The 16605-nt window shown below is 40.3% G+C and overlaps 1 protein-coding gene across 2 annotated transcripts in view; it reads left to right on the top strand.

Moving 5' to 3' along the window:
- Positions 1 to 16605, top strand: part of TRMT9B (tRNA methyltransferase 9B (putative)) — a 55034-nt gene that overhangs the window by 27038 nt on the left and 11391 nt on the right. For both annotated transcript variants that reach the window (XM_057697183.1, XM_057697182.1), the window contains exons 2-3: positions 3908 to 4099; positions 10877 to 11031. In XM_057697183.1, the coding sequence (XP_057553166.1) occupies positions 10878 to 11031 (154 nt within the window). In that variant the 5' untranslated portion in view covers positions 3908 to 4099; position 10877. The remainder of the gene's footprint in view (positions 1 to 3907; positions 4100 to 10876; positions 11032 to 16605) is intronic.

The following is a 16605-nucleotide window of genomic DNA, read 5'->3' as shown; positions in this document are numbered from 1 at the left end:
CGTAAAGTAACCTTCTTTGGATGTATTCATATGCATTCCAAGGGAAGACTTTGACAGAGTTTATATACGGTCATTACCAAAGTTTCCTATTGTTTGCCTTTCTTCTCACTCTGTCTCTCCTTTTATTTTAGGATGGAGGTGGTACATCTTACAGGGTCAGTCTTAGCAGTAGCACTGCTTCCTCTTCAGTGTGCTCTTTGCCTCAACGCTTCATCAGTCACCAAGTCCTAGTAATGTGATGCTCCCTCCTTACTCTCTCTTGTATTTTCCCCCTCCTAAGAATCCTTAATATCAACTAGGTTCTTGCTCTGTGAACCTGTCCAGGAAATACTACACTTGCCATAGATTTCTGGAAACCAGATCAGGTATTGTCATTTCTCTCACTGACATAATTCTATGGTACACCTTTATGTCCAGGATAAAATCTAACTCCATACAAAGCTAAACGAGGTCCTATGTGGTCTGACTCCTACGTACTCTTAGAGCATCACTTGTGCTCCCTTCCTCTCTCCTTCCCCATCGACTGTCTAGTTAAGAGTGCAAATTCTGGAATCTAACCTTCTGGTTTCAAATCCTGGCTCCGCTATGTGACCTTGGAAAGTCACTTATGTTCTCTGTGCCTCTGTTTTCTTATCTGTAAAATGAGGACATGGTAGTTCCTGTTTCATATAGCTATTGGGTAGATTCAATGAGTTAATATGTGTTAAATGCTTATAGTGGGGCCTGGGGGATAGTAAATAAGATATATATGAATGTATATAACGTGTGCATGTCTGTGTGTCTTGCTATTACTGTTAAGTTACTTGAAGTTCATCAAAGAGATTTAGTCTCATTTCCTTTTTTTTTTCTGTATATGCTGTTTCCTATGGGCTAGAATCGCCCACTCCCACTTTACCTGACTTACCCCTACTGACTTTCGAGCCCCAGCTTGGTTGTCAGTCTCTCCAGGGAGGCTTCACTGCCTCCCTCCCTCCCTCCCTCTGCCTCCAGGCTGGATGAGTTACCTCTCCTACGTGCTCCTATAGCACCTTTGCACACCTAGACCATAATGTTCATTACACCAGATGTGGGCTCTGGGCATTTGTGGCTTTACATACTCGTGATGGCCCAAAGGTCCATCATGCAGTCATTTTTAACAGGTTTATTTTATCTGTTAATCTGTCTATCGATTGATCGATCTATCCATAGATCAATAGATAAAATAAGGCAAGGCATCAGTAGTTTGGGGATTCAGAAGCTCAGAAGCTCTTGGGATGTATCCATACCAACTGTAAAGCTTCTACCATATTTTAATTTTCTATTTCTTTGCATGTTTCCCATATTAGATTTTGGATTCCTAAATTGGGGGACTTAAAAAATCTTTGTCCCTAGTGCCTTATATATAACAGAGGTTATATTAATATTTTTTGAATGAATGAATGAATGTGTATTTTTAATTTAATACAGAAATTATTTTTTCACCAAAATCTGACTTTTCCTCTTCCCAGGAAAATACACACATGGTTAACCTCAAAATATCAGAAAGTCTGAGTCACCTTTACCCTAGAGGATGGTTTCCCATTTATTCAAGGAGAAAGGGAGAAGAAATGCATTTCTTAATACTAAATACTCCAGAGATGTATGGCTTATAAAGTAAAAGGACTCATCTGAATTCAACTTTTTAAAGGATAGATACTAGCCGGGCTTCCCTGGTGGCACAGTGGTTGAGAGTCCCCCTGCCTATGCAGGGGACAAGGGTTCAAGTCCTGGTCTGGGAAGATCCCACATGCCACGGAGCAACTAAGCCCATGGGCCACAACTAGTGAGCCTGCGCTCTAGAGCCCCTGAGCCACAACTATTGAGCCCACGTGCCACAACTACTGAAGCCTGTGAGCCTAAAGCCTGTGTTCCGCAACAAGAGAGGACACAGCAATGAGAGGCCCGCGCACTGCAACAAAGAGTAGCCCCCGCTCCCCACAACTAGAGAAAGCCCATGAGCAGCAATGAAGACCCAACACAGCCAATAAATAAATAAAAAACAAATAAATAAATAAATAAAATTTATATATGTAAAAAAAGATAGATACTACCCTTTTTGTCTTTGCCCAGCAACTTCTTGGAAAAGATAACATGATTCATTTTTAACAGAGGCAAATTTGGATCACAATTCAGTAAACTTGTGGAAAATCAATTATCTTTATACGGGTTTGGGGGATGTGATTTGGGCATACAGAAAAGTTCCCAATCCCTGCTTTCACCCGAGTAGCTCACACATGTCTGCTGCACTATCTGAAATTCTTTTCATTCGCTACACTTTCTGACTAAGGCTTGGAACACTCTGTCCTCAGTGGCACATCTGAGAGGGTGAATGCATTTGGGCACGAATGCCTGAAGGCAAGGTGCTTCGATAGGCAGGGTGGCTGGTGACAGCAGCCCTAGGTGGGGGCAGGAAGGGTGAGTCCCAGGGGACGGCCTTTAGCTCTGCCGCCAGCACGGAGGCCCAGACAACAACGTCATCTCCTTTATGATTAAGGCAGGCTCTGAAACTGCAAAAGGGAAGATGAGCTCTTTTGACTAGCAGCTCTTCCAAGACTCTTCTTAAATGTTCTTCCTAAAAAGCCAACTTTCGTGGCTGTCAGTGCTACAGATCGTGTACCTGCATGTGACTGAGAGATGGTGGGTTAAAATGTATATGCATATTCTGAAGACCAGAGGGAAGCTTTCCAAAGCTTCCAAGAACACCCAGATCCGTGCTTCTTAAAGAGGGACCAAGAGTGGGGTGGGTGGGGAGCCTGGGGAAGTTTGGGGAACCCACATACACCCCATCCCACAATCCCGAGAATCACTGTCTGCAATAAAGGGGTACAGTTTGTGGCACTGAGGTGCACATAGACAAAGGATGTGAAGACTGAGGTAAGTGGTTGAGAACTGTGATCAAGATTACAGTCCAGGGGCTTCCCTGGTGGTGCAGTGGTTAAGAATCCACCTGCCAATGCAGGGGACATAGGTTCAAGCCCTGGGCCGGGAAGATCCCACATGCCAAAGAGTAACTAAGCCCATGTGCCATAACTACTGAGCCCACATGCCACAACTACTGAAGCCTTCACACCTAAAGCCCATGCTCTGCAAGAGCAGCCACCTCAAGAGAAGCCATGCACCGCAACGAAGAGTAGCCCCTGCTCCCTGCAACTAGAGAAAGCCCTCACTCAGCAACAAAGACCCAACGCAAAAATAAATACATAATAAATCTTAAAAAAAAAAAGATTACAGTCCATTTGCCTCATTTACAATAAGGAATCAGGCCCCCAGGTGTTACAGGATGGGCTTTACCTACCGCACCAGGCATCTCTCCAGACCTCATTTTACACCCCAAGACCTCTCCACTACAAAGTGCTTTTTGGCATACGTCCTTTTTTTTTTTTTTTTAAAGTAACTCAGAGTCTTTTAATGAGTTTCATGACAGACCTGCTGTATTACGAAAAAAGAAAAAAATAAATGTGAACAATGAAGAATAACTGGGAGTACTTGTCAAAGTGACATGGAAATAGCTGATAATATGAGCAAGTATTGAACAGTTAAATTGTACTGAAATGATTTAATAACATTTAGTCATATGTCTTAAATAGTTACATCTAATTAAACCACTAGATTCAAAGCTGTCTCTCAGTGCTTGTAACTTTTCAAGGAACAAGATGAAATCATCCAGTTTAATTTTGGGAGAAGGTACTGTATGTTTTACAGAAAGCTGAGGAATTGATTCAGAAACTGCTCTTATAGTTCTGGCATGTTTCATATATTAACAGTTCTTTCTAATCCCTTCGTCTTTGGTAATAAGTTATGCATATGTCAAGAGGTCAGCCTGGGCTGGAGCTGGTTCACTATTTTTATTATGTAAAATGAACTTTAGTATTTGTCTTTTTCCTAACAGAGCCTGTATTCCCGGCAAAGACTCATACAGAGTAGTTCGTGTGAAGGACCTCGCTATTTGATTCCACTTCTACTACTCTGTGTTTACATTACACACTGAGAAAATTATGAACAACTGTCACTCTCTGAGGGTGCAAACTGCCATGAATCACAAAGACAAGAAGTAGTCTTCTACAATCACAAGATGACTCAGGTTAGTAGCTTTCATCTATTATAGCAATTCAAATAACATGAGCATATTCAGTAAATCTAATAAGTCCCAATTCTTATAATTTAAAATGTATATCAGTGTGATATAAAGTAAAGTGGAATTTATTTTTACACTAGGTAGGATAAAGAATTTATGAAATTAGCTGTCCAGGGTGATTTAAAATTACAGGAATGCGTTTAGTGTTTAATTAGAGAACAAAATGTGTTTCTAGGACTTAAGCATATTGTGAAATGAGAGTTTTTTTCATAGAAGAGGTTGCAGTATAATTTGTACTTGAAAATAATGTATAGGTGTTAAATCTGAAATATCATGTATTATAAGTTTTTTAAAAACCTGTGTATTTTAAAATGAAGTCTTTTTATAATGTAAGTAAAGCCTTTGAACTGTTCTGATCAATTTGTATTTTCACTTTAGAACTATAGTTTGAATATATCTTTGAAATTTAAAGCAGTTTTTCTTTATTATTGTGTGTTCTGTGGCATTTATAATAGGAGAACAATTTACAGTATTTACATTTTTAGCTATAAAAATGTGCCTACTGCGTGTCCAGGATGTATCTCTGAGACAGGCCTCTGCAAGGGAAGGAGATTATGAAACACAAAACACAGCTGGGAAAGCTCAGTCTTAGTCCTGCTTCCTCTGAGTACCTCCTGACTCCTACCAGGGGATTAATGACTTATGACCGACTATTTGAGTACCAGTTTATCTGGAGTAAAGCACTGTTGTCTTGCATAGGGAGCTAAAGAAACAGCTCATTGATTCATTGGTTCCACAGTGAATTACTGAGTGAAAGCACTATGATACATATAAAAGAAAGGTCAAATTTTCGTTCTGCCCTCCAGGAGCGTCTAATCTCGTTGCGAACACATACAGAGGAGGCAGTTCAAGACATAACCAGGAGGAACGCTCTAAGAGTGATGGCAATAGTAAATATGCAGTATGTAGGACTCCTGGGGGAAATGATTATTTTTATTGATCACTACCCATAAAGTCTTTACGGAGGAGGGAGAGGCCGAGCGAGACTGTGAAACCAAGTAAGATTTTGGAAGGGAAGCATTTCCGATGAGGAGGAACACTGCTGGCTTCAGCATAGACCCGAATGCGGAGCTATAAACAAGGCCCACTCAGGGAAAGGTGAGCAGAGTTCTTGAGTGGAGCTGAGAATTCGAGTTGTGGCAGTTACAGGACGTGGCTGGAAAGACCAACTGGGACCAAGTCATAGAGGCTTTTGATGCCAGATGTAGGACTGCAAGCTTTATCCTGAAGAGGTCTCCTGAAGGGTTTTCAACAGAGAGGGGAGATTACCAAATGGACATTACAGGACAATTATGCAGCAGTGGCATGAAATAGAGATTCTAAACTGCTTTTCTTGGGTTCATGGAGGGACATTACAAGTTACAGCCCTCAAGCCAAGAACAGCACATACGCAATCGGTCTTTGCAGTCACAGCCTTTTACTGCGGGAGTGGATGGTATCTCCAGCAGGTGAATATTCACTGGAAAGGAGTACTGCAACCTCCCAACATTATGGATGTACCAGAGGCGGCAGGTGTGGGGAGTGGGAGGAAGGCGAGGGGGACAGAGAGACCGACTAGGAAGCCGTAATAACAGCTCAGCTACTAGGTCGTGGCCATACCAAAAGGAAGACGGAGAGGTGGCAAAGACGGCAGCCCTATGACAATAAGTCTGATCTTCTCTTAAGCTGGCATTGGTTCCAGTAGGGCACTGCATCCAGGTATGTTCTGTTGCCAGAGTGCTCCAACGAGAGTCCTTTCATCTACGAGTGGCAAGTCCTGTTGGGACTCTGGTGGCCCCAGCACATCTCTTCCACTGTGGCAGCCCCCGAGGTCCATGCTGTGATGGTGAAGATGCATTCAAGTCTGAAATAATGAAAGTCCTTTGCCTGCAAAGATCAAAACAAACTCTTCCTCAAGCAAGAAGGAGGGATTTGTTGGGAGTATACTAAGTAGCTGACAGAATAGAAGAAAGAGCTGCAAACCAAACCTCAGGAAAGGTAAGACTTAGGAGAAACCTGAGGATATTTTCCTTTAGTGATGTGGCTTCAACTACCTCTTGTCAGTTTCCCAGGGGAGGGAGAATGATTATCCTAGATTAGGTCACATGTCCACCCCTGTGCTAAGTGACTGGCAGGCCCCAGCATCACTTGGAGTCCAAAGAGAGGTGCAGTTCCTCAAAGGAGGGTGGATAAGCAGAAGCTTTTACAAGTATTTAATCTCTAAAATGTCTGGGATTATAAATAATGGTCATAAATGCATGGGCTCAGGCTTGGGGAGAGATTAAATATTCCCTAGAATCTTAGATCTCCAAAATTATTTTTCACTACAACCTTTGACAGATCCTCTTCTTTTTCAAACTGATGTCTTACTGTTAAATTCTCTCTCTCTCTCGCTCACATACACACACACACACACACACACACACACACACACACACACACACACACAGAAATGTGGACCAGAAACCACTTCCAGCTGTACCTTGATGCTTCTATGCTTTTAGGTCCACAGATATTAGTGTCCTTTCTCCCTGCCTCTCTCCTTTCCTTCCTTGGCTCACAATATTAAGTTTAAAAAAGTGGGATACAGAGTTGTATTCTGTTTTCTCCCAATTTTGTTCCACCTACAGTAAAGAGAAAAGTTTCAATATCTGTGAAGAAAATATGTTATCACATATATGGAATCTGAAATATGGCACAATTGAACTGATTTATAAAACAGAAACAGACTCCTAGCCAGAGAGAACAGACTTGTGGTTGCTAAGGGCTTGGAGAGGGATGAACTGGGAGTTTGGGGTTGGTAGATGCAAACTATTACATTTAGAATGGATTAAAAACAAGGTCCTAATGTACAGTACAGAGAACTATCAATATATTCTGTATTCTCTGATAAACCGTAATGGAAAAGAATTTAAAAAAAGAATGTATATATGTGTATAACTGAGTCACTTTGCTGTACAGCAGAGATTGGCACAACACTGTAAATCAACTATACGTCAATAAAAAAATTAAAATTTTATGAAGAAAAAAACAAAAACACATAGTTACAAGTTTTCTTCTGATAGAACATGAGTGATAGATTTTATTTTCATTATCTAGAAGATAATCAATGTTTCTTTTGATGAGCTGTTTATCCAGTTTTTGGCTTAAAACACACACACTGTCCATCCTTCAAGAGTAGTCACTCAGGGACCTGGGCTGACGCTTCCAGGACCCCAGAGACACACACTGGCTAAAACGTCTGCCCAGAAGTGATTCACATCTTTTCTGATCGCCTATGATGGTCAAAGCAAGTCCCATGGCTGTGCCTGATTCAAGCTGGGTGGAGAAGTGTTACCCTAGTGACATACCCCAAACAGGAAAACCAAACATCTGTGACCTGTTACTGACCACCCTGTTGCTAGAGGCAAGAGGTGCTGATATTTCTCTTTGCTCCTCTCTCCATGGGAAACACACCAAGCCACTGAGCTCTATTCTCCTTTAGCTTCCTATCACTTTCTCTCCTCTATTCCGCTCTCCAAGGAACCACGTTCCACTGCACTTAACATAAAATCTAAAAACAGTTATTCAAGCAGTCATTTTCAGTGCATGACTTTCTATGATTTCTCCTTCCCTTTCAAATTACTTTCCCTTCTTTCATGACTCACCAACGAGGCATCAGCTCCAAGGCCTGGAATTTGTCAGCACACAGATTAGGAAGCCTGCCTAAACCAAGCCCTACCTCCCTAGCTTCAGCTTGAAGCCTACACTATTACTGTAGGGCTAGTCTTACTAGCTTAGTCATATTACTGAATTCACAAGGAATTTGCATATATGTATACTGCAGGAAATTTAAATCCACAGACTGTTGAAAATATCATATTGGATGGCCCCAACTCTACAAATCAATTTCACGATCAGCTATATAGTCTGCAGCATATAATCTTAAGTGTAAAATACAACAAAATGGATTTATACTGTTCACACGCTTTAAAAATATCTCTTTGAAGTTACTTGTTTATGGTAGGAGCCAGGCAATTTGGGGGAGGACTTAGAGAAAGGTCTCCGTGGGATGCTGTTCAGATACTACAAATTCTGAGCTTGTCGTTGGAGCCCGATAGAAGGGAGTGGAGTTTATGCTGACTGCCTCTCAACACTGGCAAGTGCCGTAGACTAACATTGATTTGTCCTATGGTTCTCAAGACCGTATTGCCTGACTGATTCCTTGAGGGGGGAAAATTTTAAACAGACTTAAGTCTACTGAGACTTTGATTAAAGAGAAACGCACTCAGTGTTTGGGTTTTTCTCCTGTGTAGGCAGTTACAGCCAGCCATGTGTTTACTCTGTAAATTCTAGTTGAAGGTGCAATATAAGCTGTTTCAGTTTGGGTGGGAGTTTTGTCAGACATCACAAATGAGACTTGTACTCTGTTACGGATTGCCAGATTTTTTGCAGGGACAGTGGGCAGGTCCGTAGTAATGAAGGATAACTTACTGCTATATGTTTTAAGAGTAAATCCTGAAAAGCTCTTCCTCGCAGCGGAAGGGATGATGGAATTAGAATATCATCATTTGGTGACAGTATTACTCAGTCACAAAAAAGAATGAAATTCTGCCATTTGCAACAACGTGGATGGACCTAGAGAGTACTATGCTTAGTGAAATAAATCAGGCAAAGACAGATACCACATGATTTCACTTACACGTGGAATCTAAAAAATTAAACAAACGAACGTATACAACAAAACAGAAACAGACTCACAGATACAGAGAAAAACCAGTGCTTACCAGTGGGGAGAGGGGAGGGGCAAGAGAAGGTTATGGAATCAAGGGATATAAGTTACTGTGTACAAAGCAGGTAAGCAACAAGGCTACACGGTCCAGCACGGGGACACATAGGCATTGTTTTGTAGTAACTTTAAGTGGAATATAATTTCTAAAACTACTGAATCACTATGTTGTACACCTGAAACTAATATAATTTTTGTAAATCACCTACAGTTCAATTAGAAAGAGTCATCAATGGATTGGATCCTAAAAGTGGTGTGTGAGATTATGAGAAACAGGATATTTACACGGTCTCAAAGTATCTCTCATCAAGATATTTCTTAAATACAAGGGGGGCGGGTAGGCACGTTACAGTGGAGTAACCAGTCAGATGCCCTCTTACCCAGGTTCTTCCTACTGAACACCTCCTAGAGTGGGAGTAGTGATGAGGTGGGGGCACGGCGGGAACACAAAGGCTGTCCAAGGACAATATCTTCTCTTACCACATTCCCATCTTCAAGCTTGTGGGTGTAGGATCCCCTCTCTTCCCACACTCCCCAGGTTACTGTCTTCTACCAAAGCCGATGTTACCCTCTGTACTCAGAGTTGAGTTCACTCTGGTTGTTTGTTTGTTTGCTTGTTTGTTCACTAATTGAAGGTCTGCTGTGTGATAACTACTGGGGAGTCAGCATTAAATAAGACAAGCCCTTGTTACCTAGGATCTTGTAGCCAGTGCTACAGAAAAATATCCAGTAGATTGTTCCAGCCCTTTGTAATCTGTGGAGGATGCACAGGATGCAACAGGAGTACAAGGGTCGGGACTGAGCTAGCTTATATGCACCAGTTGGGCCAAATGGGTTCGTCAATGATTAAAAATACTTTCATATCGATTGGTAAAAAGCCATGGTCTGAGCCCTTCCCTGGGATACTCCTGATTCCCATGCCACAAGAGCATAATTAAAAGATCAAACCCAAAACAAGCAGAGGCCTCTAAGACCTGCTCTTGTACTTTCCCCACTCCTTTCTAATTGCCCCTATCCTGCATGGGAGGTCAGAGAAGTCTTTCTGGAAGAGGTGATGCCTGTTCCAAGAATGAAAAGGAGGTGGCCAGGTAACACGCAGCATCTGTTTGGGCCCCTGGACTAGAGAGTATGTGTCATGTCTGAGAAACCACGGATCACCGAGTGTTATAGGCTCATCTGACACTGGGGAAGGAGGCTGAGAAATGGCTTCAAGAGGTGAGTAGAGGCCAGATCAGAAAGATCCTTGTATGCCCTCCTGAGATACCTGGACTCAATCAGACAAGCTATAAAAATGCCTTTGAAGAAGTCTAAGATAAGGAGCATCACAATTAGTTTATGTTTTAGAAAAACAGTTGTGGCATAATTGGAAAGGGATTGAAGGGAAAAAAAAACACCCCAAAACAAACAAAAACACCCCAAAATCACACAACCCCCCCTCCTCCTGTTTACAGGTGGTTGTAGTAATTCAAACAAGTAAGGAGGATCTTTTCTAAAATAGAATCGGTAGGATGTAGAGAAATGGTTGGAATCCAAGTACTCATACATTAAAAAGGTAGAATCAATGGGGCTTCGTGACTGGATTGGAGTGGTGAGCTATGTGTTATAAAATTTCAAAATCTATTTAGCATCTGATAGAACGATTTTATCTAAAGTGAACCCTTGCTAAGACCTTATATATGCTTCCAAAATTAAGAACTGATCTTGCACAGAAACACACTATAATTAGCTCATTCCCAAACAACTGTTTTCTGAAGATGTGCAGGTAGGAACGACACATTTGCTAGTCTTTGGACGACTCTGGTGAGGTTCCCTTCCGGTGAAGCCTCTGTTCTTTGCAGCTTATAAGAAAGTATAAAAACAGCACAACCTTGCCTGTGCCCAAGAAGTTTCCAATTTTAGGAAATCTGCATCCTCCATCCTCCGTCTCTGGTGCGTACTCTGAACTGCATTCCTTGGCGTGGCCCCGTTTTCCGCAGGATGGATCATGCAGCCGCCCAGCTGGAGAAGCAGCACGTGCATGACGTGTATGAGAGCACTGCGCCTTACTTCAGCGACCTGCAGAGCAAAGCCTGGCCTCGCGTCCGCCAGTTCCTCCAGGAGCAGAAGCCCGGCAGCCTCATCGCTGACATAGGTACCCCGGGGCTGTGCCACGTCATCCGGAATATATTCCACTCTGCCTTTCCTTTTCAGATTCATTTTTCATTTCTGTTCTAACCAGAAGTCTGAAATCGTGTCCTTGGCATGTCAGCACCTGGACTCTTCAACTTCATAGCAGAAATTCATACAGTCAAGCCAGAAAGTAGAAAAGCCCCTCAAATCTGCGTGTAGACAGTGGCGATTTTTTCAGAGCCTTGGTGCCCCTCCTCCCACAAACATCAACCTGACGATAGTTGAATAAATCAAGATTGAAATGGCTGCTTGTGAAACTGACTATTTTAAATTTAGAGACATTCACATCTGTGAATGCAGCCTTCTGCTGGCTCATGCTGAGTGGCTCTCACACCTACAGAACGGCCAGAACTGTAGGATTGTAGAAGAGGTCCTATAACCTCTTACGAATCTCATGGATCCTTTCCCTTAATTATTCTATAGGTGTTTCATTATTAGAGCATATCTTTAATTAGATCATATCTTCATAGTCACTAATTTGTTGGAGGACTTTGGCTCAGTATCTTTTGGAATCTAGAAGTGGTCAATCGCAGCCCAGGAGATCTAAGATTAAGTTTTAAGCACATGGTGGGATTCCTGCTTGAAGCATGCGGACCTAAAACTGCTTCCTAGCAACTGCATGTATACGGGGTCTGTAAGAATCATAAGTTTATAGTTATAAGTTCTAATTTGACATACACTCTAAATTTTGGTAAGAGAAACAGGCTCAGGGCTTTGTTAAAGATGGTTCAAGCAGTGTAGAATTTGGGGAAGGGGTACATGTCATGCAGAAGTGGAGAATCTTTAAAAATATCACTATCATGTCAACTTAAAAAAAAAATCTGGTTTCAGAAGATGCAGTGAGTGTGGAACTCTTGCCACTCATAATATAAGCAAAGTACCAGGATCTTAAATCAACTGGGAGGAAAACGTTTGGGGACAGCAGACTATATATGCTACTTTCTCATACCTTACACCAAAAATTCCAAATGGAGCAAAGATTTAAGCATAAGAAAATGAAATCATTAAAGGGCTAGATGATGACTATATTGTTTTTTTAAATATTCTCAAAAGCAAAAGGCCTCTCGATGTATGACACACACACAAAAGTCAGAAATCAAAAGAGCATACAGTTGATTGTCTTTATCCACAGCAGCTAGGATCTATACAGATGCTGTGAACCCTGAATTAGTGAATAATTTGTGAATACTGAATTAGTGCCCCCAGGGAAAATACAGGATCAGGTTCCTAAGAGCCTGTGGTCACAACATTTTTGTCAACTGATCAATAGCTAACCTTGTTTCATGTGTGTTTCCGTTTAAAGACACCCAAATGCTGCCAGTACAGACTCTGGTGTTACAAATAAATTTTAGCAAGTAGGTGAACATGGATACAGAGTCTGTGAGTAATGAAGATTGACTGCACTGATATTTTTGACCACATAAAAGTTAAAAGGTTCTACAAGGCAAAACTCTAGACAAATATATAAGTGAAATCAAAAACCAAAAACAAACTAGGTAAAACTATAATATATCTGATAGAAAAACAGATAATTTCTTAATCTTCAAAGTCAGTGTGAAAAAGACCAACCCCCTCCCTGAATGATGAAACCATATGAACAAACAGCATTGGGGGAATACAAATTGCTTAAATTTTTTGATAGGTAATTCACCTAAATGGCTTCGTAACAAAGGCACAAAAAAATGTACAGTGAAAATATCCTCTCATTCCAGTCTCCCAGTACCAAGTAACCCACATCAAAGGCACCATGGTCTTAGCTTCTTGTATAATCTTCTTGAGATATTTCACACAAATACAAGCATATTTGTGCATATAAATGTGTGAATGGGTGGATTTCCCTTTTTCAGTTTCACAAATTGTTATTTTATAGAAACTGCTATATAGCTAGCTTTTGTTTCTTTTAACATATTGTGGAGATCACTCCATGTTTGTTCTTATAGAGCTGCTGAGTATTAAAAGCTGCAGAGCTTTCCATGTTAATAGCACCAAACCAACAATATGTATGCTCTTTGCTACATTTTGCTACTACAAATTATGGCACAAATAACATTCTTTAAGTATCCCTGTGCAAATCAACAATTATGTCTAGTAAATGTTATTTTACCCATTTGTATCTTTTGAATTTTGTACTGTTTACATTTTGTACCATTCAATAAGTAAATAGGGATATTTTGATTACACATGAAAGATGTTTTAAAATAAAACTGAAATTAAGAAGAAATCAATGAAAAGGAAAGAAAGAAGCCCCAAGGGATTAGTAGTAGAAAAGGAAATAGAACACTATGACTATCTCCAAAAGGAAATAATTTTTCTTTCTAGGTTTCCCACCTAGCTAAAATCATCAACAGCTTATGCTGGCTAATTTCACTGATTATTAGATTAGCAATTTATAATTAATGACTAAGAAAACTTTGCATAGGTAATAAACATACAGAGGTAATCGGGTTCCAGTTGCCCACACAGGAATTCTCTAGCCGCTTCGCTATTTTAGTGGTGCAATTTTTTATTGGCTAAATTTTATTAAGCACATCAGCCCACTCCTCAGTGAAACTGATCTGCTGAGGTGTGTGATAATGGCCCCTGATGGAAACTACGTCTTCAGGGCAGGTATCAGGAATGAAGTGAGCAGGAATGTAGTCTAAATTTAAAGAGCGTTGATGATCAGAGACAGCAGAAATGCGAAGTACCCTCAGGAAATGCTGTAATCTGTGCAATTAAGGCCATATCTTTTCCTGAAATGGACTGCTAACTTAAGGCCATTAGAAGATGGGAGTATGCCAGGAATAAACTGGGAGATTGGGACTGACGTATACATACTACTATGTGTAAAACAGATAACTAATAAGAACCTGCTGTAGAGCTCAGGGAACTCCACTCAATACTCTGTAATGGCCTATATGGGAAAAGAATCTTAAAAAAATAAAAAAGAGCGGATATGTGTATATGTATAACTAACTCATTTTGCTATACAGCAGAAAGTAACACAACATTGTAAATCAACTCTACTCCAATAAAAACTTAAAAAAAATAAAATAAATAAAACAACCAATTTGGTTAACCAAACCCTATTATTATAACCTTATCCCTATATATATATAATGCATATTTCTCTCAATTCAAGAAAGTATTAAACTGATAAATTATGAATAAAAATGGACTACAACATTAAAAAAAGAAGAAGATGATACATGGAGGGTGTTCTGTGGTTTGAGATCTTTACTTGGATTCATTTAGGAACCAGAATAAAGACTAGAGCTAGATTCCTTTTTGAGCAAGGTGACCTTTTTCCCTGACATCAGAAGCAACTATCCTAATAGTATTGAAATTTTTATTTTTGTATACATAACTAAAAGTAATTTTTCAATAACTAAAATTCCTTTTGCCTTTTAACTCTCAATTATTTATTCCCATATTCTGTGGTCAGACTTAATTTGCTAAGTCATTAGCTAATTACCTTTCCTTCTCTGAGTCAATAAAAATTTAGAGCTCCTACTACGTGGCAGTACCACGCCTGCAGAGTAAAACATATTCCCTCATCTCTGGCTTCAAAAGATGTACATAAAAGGAGAAATAAATAGGCTATATTCTTGCTTTTCCTGTAGGAAAAGAGAATTCCCTTTCAGATAAGGTCTTAGCAAAAAATTCTTAATTTAAAAAAATATAGCACTTTCTGTAAACTTCAGAGGGAACATTCAGATTAATTATTTCTAGCAAATACTTGCCCACCATGGGCCAAAACATCTTGTTGAATTGAGGCAATAATCTGTTTTCTTCCTTAGTTGTAGTGCGGTGCAGAATACAAAACAGAGGGGAACGGAAGAATGCAGACACTTGCTATTGTATCTCTGCAGTACTACAGAAGGTTTTCGTTTAATGAGATTTTGTAAAGGAGCATGGCTGTTGTGTACAGGAGCTTGCTTCAGTATCAAAAATGTTCTGATTTACTTCTTGCACCTTTAGGATAATTCCTCATTAGGATAAAATCTCCCCTCTCTAGCACCTCGGTGTCTGCACTTAGAAAACGGATAACTGCATCATATTCGAGAGTCCCATTACTAGCCTTAAAAACAAATGCCACTAGAAATGAATACAGGGAACTTCCCTGGTGGTCCAGTGGTTAGGACTCGACACGTTCACTGCCGTGACCCCGGTTCAATCCCTGGCCAGGGAATTAAGATCCCGAAAGTCATGAAGAACAACAAAAAAAGAAAGGAAGGAAGGGAGGGAAGGAGAACTGAAAAGACCTTAGTTTCCTCATTGTTACCAGACGCTCTCTGAACACGTCTCCTCTAGCTCTAATGTTCTGTGAACCTGGTTGTATTAGTATCTTTGAAGTAAATTTTCCCTTTCATCTCTCTAAATGTATCCCCTGAGCCAGTTTAAAACAGCAAAAAAAATTTACAAGATTATTTTTCTTAAAATATGAGCATCATCTTTGAAATGTTCAGGATTTCAATTTTAAAATACTTTGTGAATTATATTTTCCCCATGATTGCCCTCAAATACTGGGTCCTTTTTCACAAAGGCATTCTTAGGAACAGTGGCTATGAGATCTAAAATATTCCCAAGACCTCGATCATTACATTGAAATAATAAAGTTGGAAATCTTATTTTTTATTCACAAGCTCTCCACTGTCTTAGCTGGCGTCAACGAATCTTAATTATGCTTTTAGTGTCTCATATAATTTTGAATAGCACCTATTAAGGAGGAGTTATGAAAGTGTTGTGACATATTTCAAAAGCAGCAAACTAATCATCTTTGAATAGTGGTAGATATTTTTCAGGCAAAAAAAAAATCTAGAGCTAATACCAGTAGGTAGGGATATCAATTCTAATGATATCTTTAAATATTTCTGAAAAAAAGAAATAGATGATATGTCTGTTCTAGAGTAAAATACTAGGTACTAGATCACAGAAGGCTTTGTTTCAAGATGACTACTCCTTTTTTGTTTGTTTTTGGCTGTTGGGTCTTCGTTGCTGCGCATAGGCTTTCTCTAGTTGTGGCAAGCAGGAGCTACTCTTAATTTCAGTGAGCGGGCTTCTCCTTGCGGTGGCTTCTCTTGTTGTGGAGCATGGGCTCTAGGTGCCAGGGCTTCAGTAGTGGCAGCACGCAGTCTCAGTAGTTGTAGCTCATGGGCTTAGCTGCTCCAAGGCACACAGGATCTTCCCAGGCCAGGGATCAAACCCATGTCCCCTGCATTGGTAAGTGGATTCTTAACCACTGCACCACCAAGGGAAGTCCAAGATGATTATTCCTTTATGTTACTACCTTCTTCAGCATAATATCAGTGAGATCTGATTGATCTAAATCTTTGGGCTGTGTAAGTCTTGAATCATTTGGGTCTTTGCCACCAGAAAGTGAATGTCAAAAATGGTCTATTTAAGGGACTTCTCTGGTGGTCCAGTGGTTAAGAATCCACGCTCCCAATACAGGGGGCCTGGGGTTCCATCCTGCATGCTGCAAATAAGACCCAGCAGAGCCAAATAAATAAATATATTTTTAAAAAATGGTCTATTTAAGAAAAAATAGTTCTTT

This window comes from Hippopotamus amphibius, chromosome 10, assembly GCF_030028045.1.
Source record: "Hippopotamus amphibius kiboko isolate mHipAmp2 chromosome 10, mHipAmp2.hap2, whole genome shotgun sequence".
Taxonomy (NCBI): Eukaryota; Metazoa; Chordata; class Mammalia; order Artiodactyla; family Hippopotamidae; genus Hippopotamus; species Hippopotamus amphibius.
Note: the sequence above shows the minus strand (reverse complement) of the source record. Positions and strands in the feature narration are given on the sequence as shown.